This window comes from Zonotrichia leucophrys, chromosome 14, assembly GCF_028769735.1.
Source record: "Zonotrichia leucophrys gambelii isolate GWCS_2022_RI chromosome 14, RI_Zleu_2.0, whole genome shotgun sequence".
Lineage (NCBI taxonomy): Eukaryota > Metazoa > Chordata > Aves > Passeriformes > Passerellidae > Zonotrichia > Zonotrichia leucophrys.
Window position 1 is genome coordinate 6,855,835 of NC_088184.1, and position 17,740 is coordinate 6,873,574.

At 40.8% G+C, this 17,740-nt stretch overlaps 1 protein-coding gene across 1 annotated transcript; it reads right to left on the bottom strand.

The window, feature by feature from the left end:
- Positions 1–222: 222 nt before the first annotated feature.
- Positions 223–16,059, bottom strand: ERCC4 (ERCC excision repair 4, endonuclease catalytic subunit). Its single transcript, XM_064726296.1, has 11 exons — positions 15,886–16,059; positions 14,186–14,366; positions 11,356–11,551; positions 9,801–10,008; positions 8,515–8,695; positions 8,031–8,165; positions 7,342–7,452; positions 5,616–6,207; positions 4,819–4,911; positions 4,052–4,164; positions 223–3,028 (listed from the first exon to the last, which is right to left on the bottom strand). The coding sequence occupies exons 1-11, from the start codon at positions 16,057–16,059 to the stop codon at positions 2,295–2,297; spliced, it is 2,718 nt and encodes a 905-aa protein (XP_064582366.1). The 3' UTR covers positions 223–2,294.
- Between the last annotated feature and the right edge of the window lie 1,681 nt (positions 16,060–17,740).

Below are 17,740 nucleotides of genomic sequence, written 5' to 3' on the forward strand. Positions count from 1 at the left end.
CTCTCCCCGCTTGGAGCTCAGTCTGTACCTCCTGCCCCAGGAGGACACAGCTCTCACTGGCCATCACACTAATGCAGTGAAATGCCAAAGCACAGGAGCAATAATAACATGCAACAACATGTACTTGTGCTGTTCTAGAGAAAAGGGGCAAATCCTGCATAGAGAAGGAAAAAGGAAAATTTCACACCTATAATCAAAAGGCAATTTCATTAAAATGTTTAGCAAATAATTATTTAATTGCACGATGTAACTTTGATCTAGCACACAACACAAGGCTACAAATTTATCACCCATTACTATCCCTTCATTTTCACCCCATACACATCAATGCAAAAACTCCAAACCTCACTGACAGCTGAGGCAGCATCTGTGAAAAACCCCAAAGGCACAGTTCATGGAGCACCCTAACCCCATTGCACAAGCAAGGTTTGTTCTCCAAGGCTGCCCAGCTGCCCTTTTCTCAATCAGGCTCCAAGGCCATGCACTCAGGGCACTTGGATCTTACTCTGATTTCCAGTTCTCTTAGCACCACTTTACAGCATTCTCAACCCTCTGCACATCTGACAACATGAGTTTGAATAAGCAAAAGTCAAAATGGAAAGACTTCTTCTCATATTAAATAAGTTAGAATCTAACAGAAACCCAAAAATCTGGATTGTAAACCACACACTAAAAATAAAAATGTTTTGATATCAATTAAGCCAAATGAAAAACAAGATAATGAACAAATTTTAATCTTATGATGGGTGTATTTAATACTAAAATTTGCATCTGCAGAAAAATGTTCCTTTGGAAATTTATCATAGCTCAACCACAGATTAATGTTAACAATTCATAATTCATACTTAAAATGCACAATAAACATTTTACCTGAAAGTTCACAGTACTGTTTTTACCAAACCTGAACATAAAAACCATTTTCTTCTTTCACAAAGGAGATAATATTGGTCTGTTGTTCCCATTAGAATCATATAAATACATGTGCAAGTCATAGATAAAGGTTTTGTAAATAACAAATGTAAATACATTAGCATGGAATAACACTGGACCAACCCTTTTGGCAATGGCAGTTTGTACACAGTTGTATCAAAGTTCAGTGTAGAATATATAATTTAACAATGCACATATTCACAAACATTTCCTTCTTTTATGCTACACAAAACACTAAAAGTATTATCTTCTAAGTGACAATGGCTTTACTGAGGTTATTGACAGACAGTTGATTTGGAACATAAAAATACAAGAGCAATAGGACACAAAAGAAGCCAATATTGGAAGAACTTTCAACACTTTTGGAAAGCCTTGCTTAGAAAATGACTGCATTATACAAGAGGAAATATTCTTTGGTATAAAGGAACAGTGCTGATGGTATACCCAGATTTTTCACTTTCAAGTGAAAGAGCTATCAAAACTGAGTAAAAAACAAAGCCTCTTAAAAGTGTAAGTAAGGCACACTCAAAATTAAGTTGCTCTGTGGCACCACAGAATTTCTACTCAGTTAGACCAAAGGTCTAACTTTGGTCTAACTTGGTAAGCTAAGCACTTTGAAAGCACTTTGTAAAATCTAGCAGGACAGAGCTGTACCGGCTTTGTAATGGTAAAAAATGTAATTGGTAGTTGGGTAAGCAAGCAAAATGCAGAGCATAGCATACAAATGGATTTTACTGTGACAAAGGCTTATGGTCATGTTCTAAAATTCAGGATTCAGTCCCAGTACAGTCTAAATAAACTCCTGAGCAAAGACCACAACGTGTTTCAAATAGCTTCATCACTGTCAATCAAAAAGTGGCAGTTGCCAGAGAATGAGACATTAAAAATGGCAAAAGCAGTGTTGTATCATGCAGCAGGTCAGCCAGACTAATCAAAACACAGCACATTTTTAGCTTGAACAAGACATCATAACTTTCACAAGAAAACACCTTTATCAGTTAGTCTTAGCACTTAATTCTTATGGCCTTGGTGAAAGTTAGTTAATTCAATTAGAAATTTATTTCAGTTTTCTAACTGAAATTCCTAATTTCAGTTAGAAATTTAGTTAATTCAGTGATATTATAGAATTGGTTAAAGTGCTTTAAAAAGAATAAAAATAATTCATATTTCTCTATTAAAAATATTTTTTCCTCTTGAAACTTGCCTTTAGTAATAATTAACTCACATATTAAAACTGATGGAATAGCATGAGCAAGAAACAGCTGGTTATCTTAGAGGGGGCATTTATTAAAATATTTCATGTATTTGCCAAAGTACTGTGCCAGCAAAGCTTATCTGTGCTGCGTGTTGAACAATCTCATGAGTCATTTTTTGCTTTTTCCTTTGGCTAGTGCCTCTGCATAGGTCAGGTGAATAAAGTCAAAGAGTTGTGTGGCATTGGCAGCATTACCCAAAATCTTGGCCAGCTCGTCCTTGGACAGCGTCACCAGCTCTGCAATGCTTTTAACGTGGGTCATTAAGGCACGGCAGTTCTTTGCATTAACCCCTGGCATTTTCAGCAGGAAGTCCTGAGGCCCAGGGTTGTACTTGTCTGACTCGGGGAGAATTTCGGAGTCTGCGGTGACGGCCATCGCTGTTTCTGCGTCGGGTTGGGGATGGTTTTGTTTCAACTCTTCAAAGACTTCAGCAGTAGCGTGGGGAGAGGGACACCACAGGATTCGTAACTTTGGGAAGTGCAGTGCGAGAAGGGTCAGTTTAGAAGTAACATCATTGCTGGAAATTTCTGGCTGTAAAGAGCCTCGTGGGATCAAGGAGAAGGGTTTGTTAGGATCAAACTCAATGAGGAGCACTGGCCGCTTGTAGTAGCGGCACATGGCCACGCACTGCGCGTACAGCCGGCCGTTGTTCAGGGAGCCGATCAGATCGCTGATGCTCTTGCGCTCCACGCAGATGTCAGGGGTTAGAATGTAATCCCCAACTTCCAACGTCACGGGCTCGATGTCGATGCCACGGCGATGGATCAGGGATGGAAGCTCGCTACGGAATTCCCGCATATCCACGATTATGGTTTGCTGGACACCCTTCTGTTCCTGTCCACCTGAAGGGCAAAGTAAACACAGTTATCCCCATACATCCTGCTCTCGTTGTTTTCCTGTGTGCTGCCAAGGCTTCTGCAATGGATGGACTTCTCATCTTAAGTTATACCTCAAATTCAGCAGTACAATAAATACAGACTTCATTTGATTTTTAACTGTTTTACTTGCCTAAACATATACTGTAGTTTATGGAGCATGCTCTGCAGCTTGATAGAACTACCATGCTGCTTGCTGAAAGCTTTGTATAGGTGACAATGAAATAGATCAAGCTGTAGATGAAAATTATTTAAATGAATCAGAGAAATCTTTAAAAGGCTGCCTGAAAAACAAGATAATGAAGCTGATCCCTTTTATTTCCAGCTCTTTCCCACAGAAATACAGCACTTTATTGTGGGAATTATGTGTTGCGCTCTACAGATCTGCAGGACACATAAAAAGACTGCAGCACCAAGGCTACAGAAGATGTAATAGCAAAGATTAGAGAGCATGTGGCAAAGGAGAGCAGGATTACAGAAACAACAGTAAAGAAAAACAGGCAGAGGCATAGCATACTGTCAGAGGAAAAGAACAAAAATATGGTTGGAATTGCAACAAAAGAAAAAGGACTACAAAGGAAGTGATCACACCCATAATGTGCAGTTGTTTACCCAGGCAGCATGTTTTGTCAAGATGAAAAGAAATCCCCATCATTTACTAGCTCAAGGACAACACTGCCTTTGACCATCAGTAGACTTCAGTTTCTATGTTTTAATTTCTCTTCCTACAAGCAGCACTAGACAGCCTCATAACCAAGAACCTGACTAGGAACAATCCAAATGGTATCCATCTTAATGGTCAAATACTTCATTAACCTGTACTTTCAAAGGAAACCACAGTTCATTGTCACAGGGAAATAATGTTTTTTCAGCATGAAGCCAATGTACAATGTGTCTCTGCCCCAGACAGTTTGAGGGAGATTTAAGGTGCAATAGTTCAGGGATTTTTGGGAAGCTCTGGGCTGCAAGGCTGACCTAGGAGCTGCTCACCTGCTTTGCGTGTGTCAGCAGAGACAGAGGCAGGTCTGGCGTCTCTGAGGAGAGCTAAGTTTGTATCATCTCTTCCTTCTCTTTCTTCAGGAACAACCATGCTGGCCTTCTCTCTAAGGGACCACAAACAAACACACACTAAAAACTGCAAATGCAGGAGTAAAGAAGATTGAAATACCCTTCATCCAGATGTAAAATTATATATAGTTTAATACTAAATGCAAGCCCAATCAGAAATGCAATTTTCCGAGTCTTTCTAGGTTTTTCCTTTTACAAAGGAACTAATGACTAGCAATAGCACTGTAACCTGTGAGAAGGCACTGTCAGTAAAAATACTGTCTTATACAGTCTAAGGAAATGTTTTGTTTACCCAACTGACTTAGGTTATAAGAGCTTTAGAAATTATCTTACAAGAAATGTTACCTGCAAAAACACAATTACACAAATGAACTTCACAGACAATTAGGAAAAAATTCAAGCAATGCTGATTAGCCTTTATGTTAATGTTAAATCCTGCTAAAATTAATGAAAGAAATACCAGGTGCTTTGAAAAGGAAAGTTTTGACTTTTTGGTGATTCTCAATAGGAAAGTAGTCTTTACATCTGACAAAGAATTGAATTAAAAGTTTATTTAAAGCCTTCACACAGTTAAGAACATCACTCTATTTAAAATGTTGGGGAATTACATGAATTAATATTGAATTACTTGAATTAGTATTGGGGAATTACATGAAACCCTAATTCTAAGGGCAGTTCAACTGTGTTACCGAATGAGTTTTTCGAAGGCCTCCTTCTCTTTCCTCAGAGCTGTGAGGTAGCGCTGCTCTTCTGTGGAGCCCCCATATATGAGGAAATAAACTCTGTAGGTATAAAAGAGAAAATAAAAGAGGTCATAAAACTTTGTATTAAGTTTAAAAAATTCACAACCAGTAAATTTAAGGTTAGCAGCAGTAAATGCCTGACAAGTTAGTTAATAGCATATTAAGTTTTCTATATTTTTAATCAGTATGTGACATTTATTCATAAAACTGAGTTTTGCAATTTCCAGGTGTATTAAATACATATACCCAATGTGGTGATCTTTCTGTCAGTTGCTATAACTGCAAATACTAATTTTCTTTACTGTGTTTCCTTTACTTGCTTCTCTGTTACAATTTCTGAATTACTGGTCTTCAGCATGATGAACATCAGGAAATGTGAAAATTAATTAAACCAAAAATGAATCCTTTTCTTTAAAAATCGTATCTTCAGAGATGGTTTAAAATGAGACTACACCACCTGAAAATGATCTACTGCCAGTAAAATCATTGAAGCAGAGATCTTGGAATTGTTTCTTTTTTTTAACAGATATGCTTCTGCTGTTAAGGGACTAAATACCTGCTGGAAAGTAAAAATTATCTTTTGGGTACACCAGACATTCTGCTTTTGTTTAAACTTAAGGGCTCAACAGGAACTGGAAGGTAGCTAATGAAACTGAACAGCAGCATGTTCTGCATTGACTGCTGACACTGCACTTCCAATTTTTTCTTTTCAGACTAGAATTACCCTGGCCAAGCCAACTTGCCTCAAAGGCTTCCCAGGCCTGCTTGCCTTGTAGATTTCCAGCTGCCGAACAAAAGTGAGTTCTGCATCATACAGCACAACATATCTGGGTTCTACTTCGTGCAGCACCCGAGTGAGCGCGTAGGGATCCCCACAGCCCTGCAGCGGGTGGATAATTGTCAGTGGGTCCTTGAAAATCCCATAGGAACAATCCGAGGGCAAGCTGAAATCAAAATCTTCAGGAATGGTCTCTTCAGTGTTGCTTTCTTGGCTACCACTTAATTCTTTGTTGTCTTCCACCTCGACCTCTTCTCTCTTTTCCTCCTCAGTTTTCCCTATCATTTGGATTAGAGTCCGGTCTTGCTGCTTCTTCTGTTTATTTTGTTTTGAAGAAGCCGTCAGTTTGGCCTTTTTGGCTTGAGGCCCTGTGTCTGGTTTGGCATTTCCTTTGGACTTCGTGGCTTTTCTGTCCTTAATCCACACTTCTCCAGCTTTCTCGTCCTTCCCGAAGGTTTTGTTATAAAGTCTTGTTAGAAAAGCTTCTGCTCCAGTAATAATATACTCCCTGAGCTGTGCACAGGCTCGGTCATCACTGGCACAAATGAGCACTTGCCCTGCAGTCAAGAAACAATACCATGTTTACAGCCTGTAATGCTGTGCTTCTTACCCAGCTAAAGCACCTCCCGAGCCAATGGCTTGCACTGATCCAAGCCCTGGGCCTGCCAAATGCCTTCACATTCGGCTGCCACAGCTGCTCTGAACTTTGAGAGAATCTAAATTGCATGGCTTTTTGTACCAAATAAAATTAGAGTAGATTAATGGAAGTTCAACATTTCTTTTTCTTACAATATCTAAATTCATAAATTTTCCTTCTGACCACTGGAAATGAGGCAGATACAGTGCGTGTTGAAACATACTCGAACAACTACTCATTTTTAAGATGTGGAATAAGAGAGAACTTAATTTAGACCGTTCTAATTTGTCAGCTGTGTTAGAGAATCTACAAAACACATGTTTCACACAGTATTATTGACATTGGTGAATAACAATTCCCTGCAAGCTGACTCAGATAAACTCCTACAACACTGGGAGAGAGAGCCAGTTCTTACCCAGAGTCAGAACACTGTGGGTGGGAGAAAAGAGCACTTTTTTACCCTTACTATTTCCTAAAATAAAACTTGCTGAATTTTAAGGGAATGAAAAGCCCTAAATTAGGAAAGGCAGCAAAGCAGTTAGACTCTCTTCCCTGCCTCCTAATTTCTACCTCATTTATATGCAAACCATGCAAAGCAAATTTTCAGGTGCATGAGAAGAATGTGCAAGTTAGAAAGGGTGTAAGACAGAACCCCTATTTTTGTTCTGAACCCAAACTTCAGAAATGAGTGAATGGCACCTTAATCATTATAAATCTCCATATCTCTTTTATTTGGCTTGGAACTAAGGTATCAGTACACTTCTGAAATGTAACCTAAAATGTTTTTTCAGAATAATGCAGGTTCTTTCCTAAAAAGTATTGCATTGTAGGAACAGCATTTCTCTTTTAGAGCAAGACCTAATAAAAGTTTAATTTTACATAGTTTATGTACATAATGTACAGAAATTCCTCATCTTGAGGCCACAAATTACTAAATTTAAACCAGCTCTTTGATAAAACTACAGAAAAGGGTTAGTTCCTTCTCTCCAAGGTCAAGTAGAAGTACAAACCAGCAGGATTAATGGAAAACTTGCAGGGTTTCATATTCTCTCACCTGGACCGCCAAGGTTGTCACTGTTCTTATTCTCATTTTCAATCTCTTTCAGTACTTCTCTCAAAGCTTCCCATTTTGGGTTACTTTCTAGAACCAATTCCCTTTTCAGTTCTGAAACAAAGTAAGATTGAACATAGCAGCTCTTGCAGGCAAAATATCCTTCAGACTTTAAAGCAGTGGTTAGATGTCATTAGTGTGATTGTTGTTGGCACATATGATATTCAACAGCCTACATATGCAACTTGTTATGCTAATGAGGTGGAGAACACTCTGAAATTTAAAAATGGAGATAAATGCTTTTGTGAAGCAAAACACTAAAGTATTCACTCATTCTTCAATTCTGAAACTCCTGAATATATTTTTTTAATAAAAGCAACCACAGCCTCCTACTCTTTCACATAAGATAATAAAGATGAAGCTAAACATCAATGTAATGCAAGCACAATTTCACAAAAGCTCAGTGATCAGCTGAGCAAGCTGAGGAGAATCCCTACGTCGTGACTCTTTGACGTTGTTGATCATATGCTTTTGGAACTAAGATTATATCTCAATTTATCCCAGCTAACAGACTGAGATCCTGAGCTGTGGAAGTTCAAGCAGGGAACCAGAGTACACGTAATAAGATGCGAAGCACTTGGAATCGTGTGACACTCTTAAACTTAAAATTAGAAATTAGGAATGATCAGTACCATTTTCCTTCTTTACATCACGTTTTTCAGAGCCTGAGCCTTTGCCTTTCTGATTCAGTTTCTCATCTGCAATGCGATAAACTCGAGCGCGAGCATTCACAAACATTGAAGTACTGGAGTCAAGGAACAGCCAGCCTGGGGAGGAAATGAGAAGGAAGCAGTAGTAGTTTGACATCTGCAATGTGTATGAGTTCCAACCCTCTGCAATAAAAGCCCCAGATCTTCAGCTGGAATACCTGCCCTACCTGCTTGCTGTGTAATCACCAGCTTAATAAATGACAAAAATGTGATGCAAATCTCACTCTGTTAAGTAACAGCAGTTAAGTGGGAAGATGAAAGAATTATCTGTCAATAAAAACCTACGTCCTTATGGCTGGTTGTGTAAAACCTAATTAGGTACCTTCATATGTTTGGGAATGATAATTAAAAAACATCAACATTGCACCGTTTCATGCATTAACTTGTATGGTTATTCCATGTTTACCTGAATTCTCACCAAAAGCTTTTTCACTTGCTTTCAGTGACTCCAGGAGATTAAGGAAAGTGACACAATCATACTGGGTTAGATACAGTAGCAAAGTACGTAGGATCTTCAGATCCTGCACCAAAGACTTTGTCTTAGCTCCGAGCTGATGCCAGAGAGGATCTAAATAGTGGCGGATTGTCTGGAAATGAAAATTGGAAAGTTTGGAGTGTCAAACATTGCACTATATTGCACTATATACATACTACATATGTATTGCACTATAGCTTCTAACAAGCTGAGAATGCACTTTAACTTTACAGGCTCTGGTTTTCCAAAGTTATTACAGATACCAAAATAAATATGTACTGGTGAGATGTTTGCTAAAATATGGTAACTTATATCAAAACAAAGTTAACATAATATAGATGTCTTTATGAAACACATTTCAGCAATTAGCAGACATAATTTAATGCTTTCAGTAAATTTTTTCCTCACCATCTAATAATAAAATAGTGAAATAATAAAAAAATAGCCTTGTTTTACTGATACTGGCCTGTTGTATTTAGTATCTAATGTCCTTTACTTAGGTACAGAAAAAACCATTATAATGTCATTTAGTTTCCAAAATCAAGATAGGTACCATGAAGATGTGCAACTTATAGATCCCAAGAAAGAACCTTCAAATATTTAAAGTTTAGAAGGCCTTCCATCCAGAATGAATCACACTTAACCAGTAACTGTGTTACACTATGACAGTTGATTTCACCCTAACAAAAGCATATGTGTGTCAAACATTGCAGATCTGTCAAAAATAACAGTGAACCCAAAGTTATTGACATACATAATGATTAAAGATACAGCAGATGCATGCATGTGCATATTGTCTAGTACACACAGTGCTTCTCCTACTAGAGAAAAAAAACACAAGCAAGAAATTCAGAAGGAAAAAGGGAGTATGTGTATGGCAATTACTGATACTTATCTCCAAAGTGTTCTGAGCTGAAGTTGCAGCTATCTTTTTAATAACAGCAGCAACAATCATTATTATAACCACGAACTGGGATGTTCTTACTCTTGGGACTTCGGAAATGAAGGAAGAACAGTAACACCAATACATCAAAAACCCTACTGGCAACTGTCACATCACCATTCCATCCCCTTGTCCCAGTAATAAACATGTCATGGGAGAACACTCAGCTGCTGCTGGTTATTTATTTTGCAAATAACATTTCTGTCTGCATGGCAGGCACGTTGGAGATCTATAGCCCGTTACTTAGACACTAGAGAACAATCAAAATTGTTACCTTGTCAAAAGGTTTAGCAATAGCATTCTCTAAAGATAGATCTTCTACTTCAAGAGCTGGGTTGTAACGTTTCAGTTCCTTCAGACATGCATTCAGAATGTCCAGGATTGCAGTCTGGATGGCAAGCATAGCAGGGGTCATGGCCACGTGGATTTCCACCACTTCAGGTTTATGCTTCTCTAAAAACGAGTGCACTGCTATGTGAAATCTAAGAGAAAAACAGCTTCTTAACATTTACATGGATAGTTTTATTTGACTTAGAATTACTCAAAAGTTTGTACAAACTACAATTACAATTATTTAAAATGTAAACAACTAAGTTAATTCCAAAATCAGTTTCTACTGATGTGAAGACTGCAATCTTATGAACAGCCTTGGAAAACCATCTGTTCCACAATTATGAGTGTAGTCATTCTAGTCATGTGAGCCTACAGTGCTGGTGAATGATCCATGGAAAATTACTGCACTGGATTCTGCATCATCATCACACATAACAAATATTAAAACACACCTAAAAAATCATATAAGGGAGAAACTGGAAGGGGTTCATAAATTCTGTGAAATCACACAGCTGCACCAGCAGATTTTATGATGCTCCAGCTTGCAATGCCAACCTGCAGGTCCTTGTTGGAAGCCTGTCCTTGGAGCCACTCCAGCTGCACAGACCCACTGAGGCCACCAGACTGTTCCTGGCAGGAGGAGGCTCAGAGAGCCCCATGGCTGCTGACCTCTGCAACTCCACATTTCCCTTACTGCAGCCTGCAGCCCCAGGTCTTTTCATGGAAGTCAAGGAAGGAAATCTAGAGAGCTTCAACTCAACTTTTCCTACCCCAGCTATGTCCACTTCTACTTCCCTGGGATACTGCAAGACTGTTAAGGAATTTACAATGCAGAGGAGCCATTCATTAAGAAGGAGTGAAACACATTCCAGCCTGGACTAACAGAACAAATGGGCAGAGCCCCTGCCCAGGGCAAAAGCACTGACTGGGTCATCAGTGTTCAGTTCCATTTGTGGATCTTCCTGGAAGACTCCGTGCATGCTACATTTTGGCAATTCGTTTTTTAACAGTCATCAAGAAATGTTCTTCATACACAGCGTAGGTGTGTAAGAAGATGGAAATAATCTGAGATGCAGAAAGAGATGCATGGAGTTTCATAACAGCTGGAAACAAACACGTCCATGAATAGCAGAACTGAGAGACTGTTTTCCTGTCATTTCATGGCTTAAGTACTCTTGTTTAGTAAGAGAAGTTTTTCTTAAACTGTAAAGAATGTCACTTTTTGCTGCAATTTCTGCTGACTAACAGGAGAGCTCTGCCATAAGGCTCATTCCCTTAATACAGTCAATTGAAGTCCATTTTCAAAAATACTCTCATAAATTCAGCATCTTTAACACTATTTCTGTCAAAAACTGAAAAAATTTTGTTTGGGAATAGAGGAGGCAACACAGATTAGCAGTGTGACTGCACACACCTCATTTTCTTAGAAACCCACTGTAACATCCTTCATCTTTCCTTTCAGATTAACTGTCCAGTGAAGTAAAGAAGTGCCTCACCTTGGCCACAGATAAAGCTTCCCAACAAAAAGATTCTTCATCACTCTTTCCACTTGACAAAAGCCAGTGTTAAATGCAACTGCATTATCTGTAAAAGCTTTAATGAAGCCTTGCTTGTTCTTCTGGCGATAAAGGCGCAAGATGAACGCTTCCTGACAGGACTCAATGATTCTGTGTGCTTTGTACACCAAAATGCCTGGCAAGAGAAAAAAATAATCAATTTAAAAAAAAATATAGAAAGGTCCAAGTTGTACAGATTTTTCCTCACAACTGTCTTATTCTTCTACTGTTATTTAAATACAGGAATTAAGTCTTCTAAAATGAACAAATTTTCTGGGGTTGAAACAAGTGACTCCTCAGTTTCAGTACCATGGAACTGCCAAATAACAGAATTGGGTTAATAATGCATCTTTAACAGGAAAAAAAAAAGCTTGTGAATGAGTGGCAGGACTTACTAGCTAGGAAAATTCTCTACTCCTGAGGCATAACTTGAAAGCAGGAAAAGCAGATGCATGACATAACACATTGTTACAACAAAGCAAGTTTGATGTGTTCGAGGCTGTGATAGTTGAATTCTTTTGTTTAGAGAAATTCTGGAATTACAGACTTGTCAAGTAACTTTAATTGGTAACAGTTCAAGTGTTTACATAATCAAAGAACTTCTGAAAACATTTATTTTGCTTTACTTTCCCATATTCACACTCAAGGACAGCAAGTATCAAATATATGAGTACACCACCAGTTTTCTTCATGGCTATAGGTGCAGTCGGAATAAAAGACTTATCAAGCACATTTCAATAAAGAGAAATGAAACAAGAGTTTAATTTAATTACGTGTTTGAGGCAAACATTTCCGGAGTTCACAGTTCACTCAGCCAAGACCTGCTAAACCAAGGCTTGTTTTTCCTCATGTTAATCATGTTAAACAGCACACTGCATTATTTTCTCTCTCCCTACTGAATTCAGGTCTATGTGGTATCTGTTCCAGGGGAATCATAAATGCCTTTCTAAAGTGGAAGCAAAGGACATCAAACACCACAGGTTTTACCTTGTGCCTACATAAGCTAATAAACTTACAGAGCATTTCATTTCTGCAATAAGTCTCCTCAACTCAGCACACAGCCATTGGGTTTAATATGCCTTTGCTTGCTAAATGGAAAAGCATCCAGAAAATAGACTTCCATATAACTGCTCACCATTCATAATTAAGTCCTGAAATAATCCACTACAAGGTATTTTTCTATCTAGAATTTGATAAATCTGTCCTATGAAGCAAGTTTTTCAGTATATAATAATGATCATCTCTGAACATTGTCCAAATTTTTCAAGATGTGACCCCAGATGGACACGACAGGAAAGACAGAATTTCTAACAGGTCAGTAAGACTGTGTTTATTGTAATATCCTCCTGCTTTTAGTCAACATACATCTGCTTATGCAGGGAGTTCACACCTGCTCTGTAAGCCTTGGTAGAAACAACTTGCCACTTTTTACTACAGCAACTTGCATCAGTTTCACTGTGCTGTCAGGTACATCCTTTCTACTCAGCTAAAACCACCAGGAATAATTCTGCTTCACTGCAGTGATCTTTTCTTATCTTCTTTAGCTGGATTTATGAGTTCATCAGATGTTAATTCACACTGATTTAACAAACGACATTTTTAACACCTAGAAAGGCTTTTGCTGTTATCTCCTCATGAAACACTACTACAAGATTTTGCTGTACCATCTCACACACAGACCCAGGTGTTGGGAGGCTGGCAATGAAGGCACCACTCGATTGCAGCTGCTCTCACACCGACCTCTGGTGGCAATGCAAAACCTGTCACAGCTCTGTGGTACTAAAGGACAGCACCAGTTTTAAAACTTTACAGTATTCCTTATTTTCATCTTTTTTTTTTTTTCTTCTTCTTTGGTAGGGTAGAGAGGACAGAGGCACGAGAAATAGAGAAATTACCACAGGTTGCCCATAAAATCTATTCACTTCTTTTGAACTTAGAAATCTGGTGTTCTTTGACTCCAGCATAAGTGTTCAAAATGTTTTACAGTAGAACTTGCTGTAGCTTGACTAAAAGGAAGGAGGTACAGCTTCTGAAGCAGAAAATCACATTCTTCTAAGCATATAATATTCAGCTATGTTTAATCATTAAGATGTTAACACTTAGAAAACAGTAAAATATTCTTAAATCCCTGGCTCTCTTTTTCCAGCTCTCCAGGCTGTAACAGGGTTTCCAGGAACATAAAAAAAAGAGTGGCTGGGGGAGAAGGGGAACAGAACATGAGAAGAGAAGGGTAACTCTCACATCTTCCATGTATAGCTTCTATAAAACTACAAAAAAAAGGTTGCAAGCTATTCTCCAAATCCTTACAATTACAGTAACAGCATTACTTCAAAATACTGGTATTTGCATAGCATCCAAGGCTGTCAACACAAAGCTATTTTTTTTATGAGAAGTCATCAGGAGTAATTTGTTAATGCAAAAATACAGGTAGTGTGCATGGCTCATAAAGCATGACATCTAAAATCTGTTTTAATGATAGGCCAGTGTCCAATAGACCCCAGGACACTATTTCACCAAGTGCAATCAATTATTCCTCTTTGAAAGCCTTTTTAAAGTGTATGATTAAATAAATCAAATGAGTTGAGAGGGAAAAAAAAGGAACAAAAGAACTACATATTTGCTTCTTTCACCTCAGTCTTGGTGGGGGAAAAAAAAAAGGAATAACTTTGACCTCAATACCTGTTAGCAGAATTCTTCATATAGAATTTTTTTTTAAGCTTTGTGTATTTTCAAACAGAACACTCTTACCTTTATTTCATTAAGCTCTTACCAGTAATGAGATTGGCAGGGATTCTGTCAGTAAGGAAATCTACCACAAGGATCCGACTGGTTGCAAAGATGACTCCTCCTTGTGTATAAAATTCATATCGAGTATTATTTGCAATTTCATTGGTAACACGTCGAGGGAGATGAACAACTCCATCTGACCTCAGCTGATCAATAAAATACTCCTAAACAAACACAATAAAAACACAAGGCATTATTGTGGTATCCAGAGAAAGGGATCCATAAAGCACCTTTGTTTCACTCTGGTAATTTAAATACTCTGGTAATTTTGAGGAGCTGTCAAAAACAAGACATGACAGTATAACATACTAGAATAAGTCAGAATAATTATGATTTTTTTCTTCTTTGACATACTTTCTTCAGTTTCAAACTCATCTAGGTGATTTAAAAAAAAATCTACATAGTCAATAGTAACTGGACAATACTTACATAAAAATGAGCAACTGACACTTCAAGGAGCTTACATTTTCTTATATTTCAATATCTCATTTTCAGAGAAAATGCAATTTTAATACTGCCTTAAGAACAAAGAATTGGGAAGAGATCATCTTTTAGTGCCATCACCTATAGTCATGACTACAGCAGGCAGATCATATACACCAAGCTCAATCTTATAAACTATAGCTGTGATCTTTATTCACCTATGGTTGCTATAAAAGGTCCTCTAAGATCTCCCCTTCTTGATGCCCTTCCTGATGTTCCAGAGGAAAAAGAGCAGCTTTTTTGTGTACAATTAGGGACAAACCCATCAAGTCTGACAAGCATGTTTCATCCCTTTCTCCTTACTGGTTACTTATGTTATGTATTTGTTTTAGGTCATTAGTGTTACTAGGACTTCATTGTGCTGCAGGAATAGAAATCCAACTGCCCCAATCCCGAATGTGCATGGTTTGACAGCTTCCCCAGGACCTGCGGGTGGACAACAAGCTGTCCCTGAGCCAGCAGTGCCTTGTGGCCAAGAAGTCCTGGAAGATTCTGGGGTGCATCAGGAAGAGCATTGCCAGCAGATCAGGGAGGTGACCCTGCCCCTCTGCTCAGTGGCGTGCTGGGTCCAGTTCTGGGCACCTCAGGACAAAAGGGACACGGAGCTGCGGGAGCAGAGGGTGACAAAGAGAATGAGGGGACTGGAGCCTCTCTCTTGTGAGGAAAGGCTGAAGGAGCTGGGGCCGTTCAGCCTCCAGAGGAGATGGCTCAGAGGAGACCTCAGCAGTGCCTGTCAGTGTGAGCGGGGAGGGCTCAGAGCAGGGAGCGGGCTCTGCTCCCTGGCCCAGCAATGGCACAGCAGGAACGGGCAGGAACTGATGGCCGGGCAGTTCCACCTGAGCACCAGGAAGAACTTCTTCCCTGAGAGTGCCCGAGCCCTGGGACAGATTGTCCAGAGAGGCTGGGGAGTCTCCCTCGCTGCAGATATTCCAGACCCATCTGGACACAATCCTGTGCTGTGTGCTCTGGAACGACCCTGCCTGAGCAGGGAAGCGGCACCAGATGAGCCCTGTGCTCCCGACCAGCCTGACCCGTTCCGTGGTTCTGTGCCGGGGTCGGTGCACAGCGCCCGGCCCGCGCCCGCGCTGCTCTCACCGGAGCCCGCACACCCTCCCGCCAGCCCGGGGAGCCGCCGGCCGTGCCCGGGCCGCGCCCGCCGCGCCGGGAGGGGAAGGGGTGGGCGCTGGCAGCTGCCCTCACCTCCTCGGCGGGGCTGGTGTTGAGCACGAGCACCAGGCTGGCGGGCTCGCAGTAGAGGCGCAGGAAGCGCAGCAGCAGGCGGTCGATGCCGAGCCCGCGGGCGCACACGACGAGCCCGTCGCGGTGGAAGAGCTCCAGGAAGATCTGGCTCTCGTGCTCCAGCAGCGCCGCCATCGCGGCACCGCTCCCGCGCACGCGCGTGCGCGCGCTCACTGACAGCGCCTCCTGCCGGGCCCGCGCGCGGTCCTCCAGGACGGGCGGGTTCCCACCGCGCGCGGGGGTCCTGAGGCGCGCGGGCAGGGGCCTCAGGGAAGTGTCCGTCCCCTCACGGATCCCACAGCGGGCGGGGACGGGACCCCACACACAGAGGGCTCCCATAGATGAGCCTCCGCTTCTCCCCGTGCGGAGAGTGTGTGCCGAGTGGAAATGCGAGGTAGCCGGTCCTCTCCAATCATTTTGTGTTTGGGTTAGATACGAGGAAAAGGTTTTTCATCCATAGGGTGGGCACTGAACAGGCCCCTCAGGGCAGTGGGCACGGCCCCAAGGCTGACAGTGCTTCAGGAGCATTTGGACACCGCTCTCAGGCACAGGACGGGATTGTCGGAGTGTCCTGTGCAGGACCAGAATCGATGGTTCTTGTGGGTCCTTCCTACTCAGAATATTCTGTGATTCCATTATTCTTTACTGGGTTCTTTTAAGCACCAAACCCAAACTCTCCTGAGCCCTCCTCTCACAAGGCATCGGCCCCTCGCCGTTTCCGTGGTGCCCGCCCCGGTCAGTGCAGTTTGTGTGCAGAGGGTGAAGGCGCTCAGAGCTGCTTTCAGAAACAGCTGGAAATGCGGGGCACTCCTCACACTTCCCCTGCCATTCACCGAGCATCATGGAATCACAGAAGGGTTTGGGGTGGAAAGGACCCTCACATCTCCCAGTTCCACGCCCTGCCGTGGCACGGACACCCCTCAGAGCTCCCGGGGTGGCCCCGGCTCGGCTGGGTCGCGATCCCGCCCTGGAAAGGGAAGGAGAAGCTGCCGGCTTTGTGTGCAGGGCTGGGGGGCTCCTTCCATCCCGGGAACCTGCGCTAAATGCTCCCATCACTCCTATTTACTCCAGTTATGTCTGTCAATAATCCCTGCTTTGGGTAAAATGCCGTTATCAGGCGTTGAGCCAACGGTCAAATATATTCAAATAAACACTTTCAGTTCTTTGTTTCACGCTGTCACCTGTGGGCAGCTGCAGTGGGGGTTCCTTTGGGTTTCTGTGTTTTTCTAATGAGGGAAAATAAAGCACATGCTGCCAATGTGTTCCTTTACTGCACACCGGTTCCAGTCAGCACAGTTAATGAAAGAACACTTTGTAAAGCATTATTTGTAAATTTTCCACACAGTCAGAATTATGCTAAAGAACATTTTAAATTAATGCAGGAAAAATGCAGATTATTTACAATGTATGTCTTTCTATTTTAAAAAGCAGTACAGGTCCTCAGAGCAAAGTAGAAAACTAGTCTTTAAAAACACGCAAAAATTAATAAGATATAGGGACTGGTCTTGATTTTTCTCATGCACGTTTCATGTTTATGAAATTTTATGCTGATACCTAAACAGTTTCTTCTTTGCAAGTTGGATCACATTGCTAACTGTGTGGCAAATACCATACTGTGATTCTCATTTTTATCTGGCTGCCAATAAGCTCTCTGATGTTTGCATTTAGAACTTATTTCAGACCATAAAAATGTCAGAAAATCAGTTTTGGTTTTTTTTTGGACAACTTTTCATTTTTGTGGACTGTAGGTCATTTAATTGAATAAAACAAAGACAGTAACACAATTATTACATTCACATTTATTGCTGGTTTTGAA

Bases quoted from the DNA above. Each gene is read 5' to 3' on its own strand.
- ERCC4 (XM_064726296.1), bottom strand. From the start codon at position 16,059: ATGGCGGCGCTGCTGGAGCACGAGAGCCAGATCTTCCTGGAGCTCTTC. The intron at 7,453-8,030 runs GTACTGATCATT...ACTTTGTTTCAG, and splicing joins TGATGTAAAGAAGGAAAATG to AACTGAAAAGGGAATTGGTT. The intron at 4,165-4,818 runs GTAACACAGTTG...GTGGTCCCTTAG, and splicing joins GCCTTCGAAAAACTCATTCG to AGAGAAGGCCAGCATGGTTG.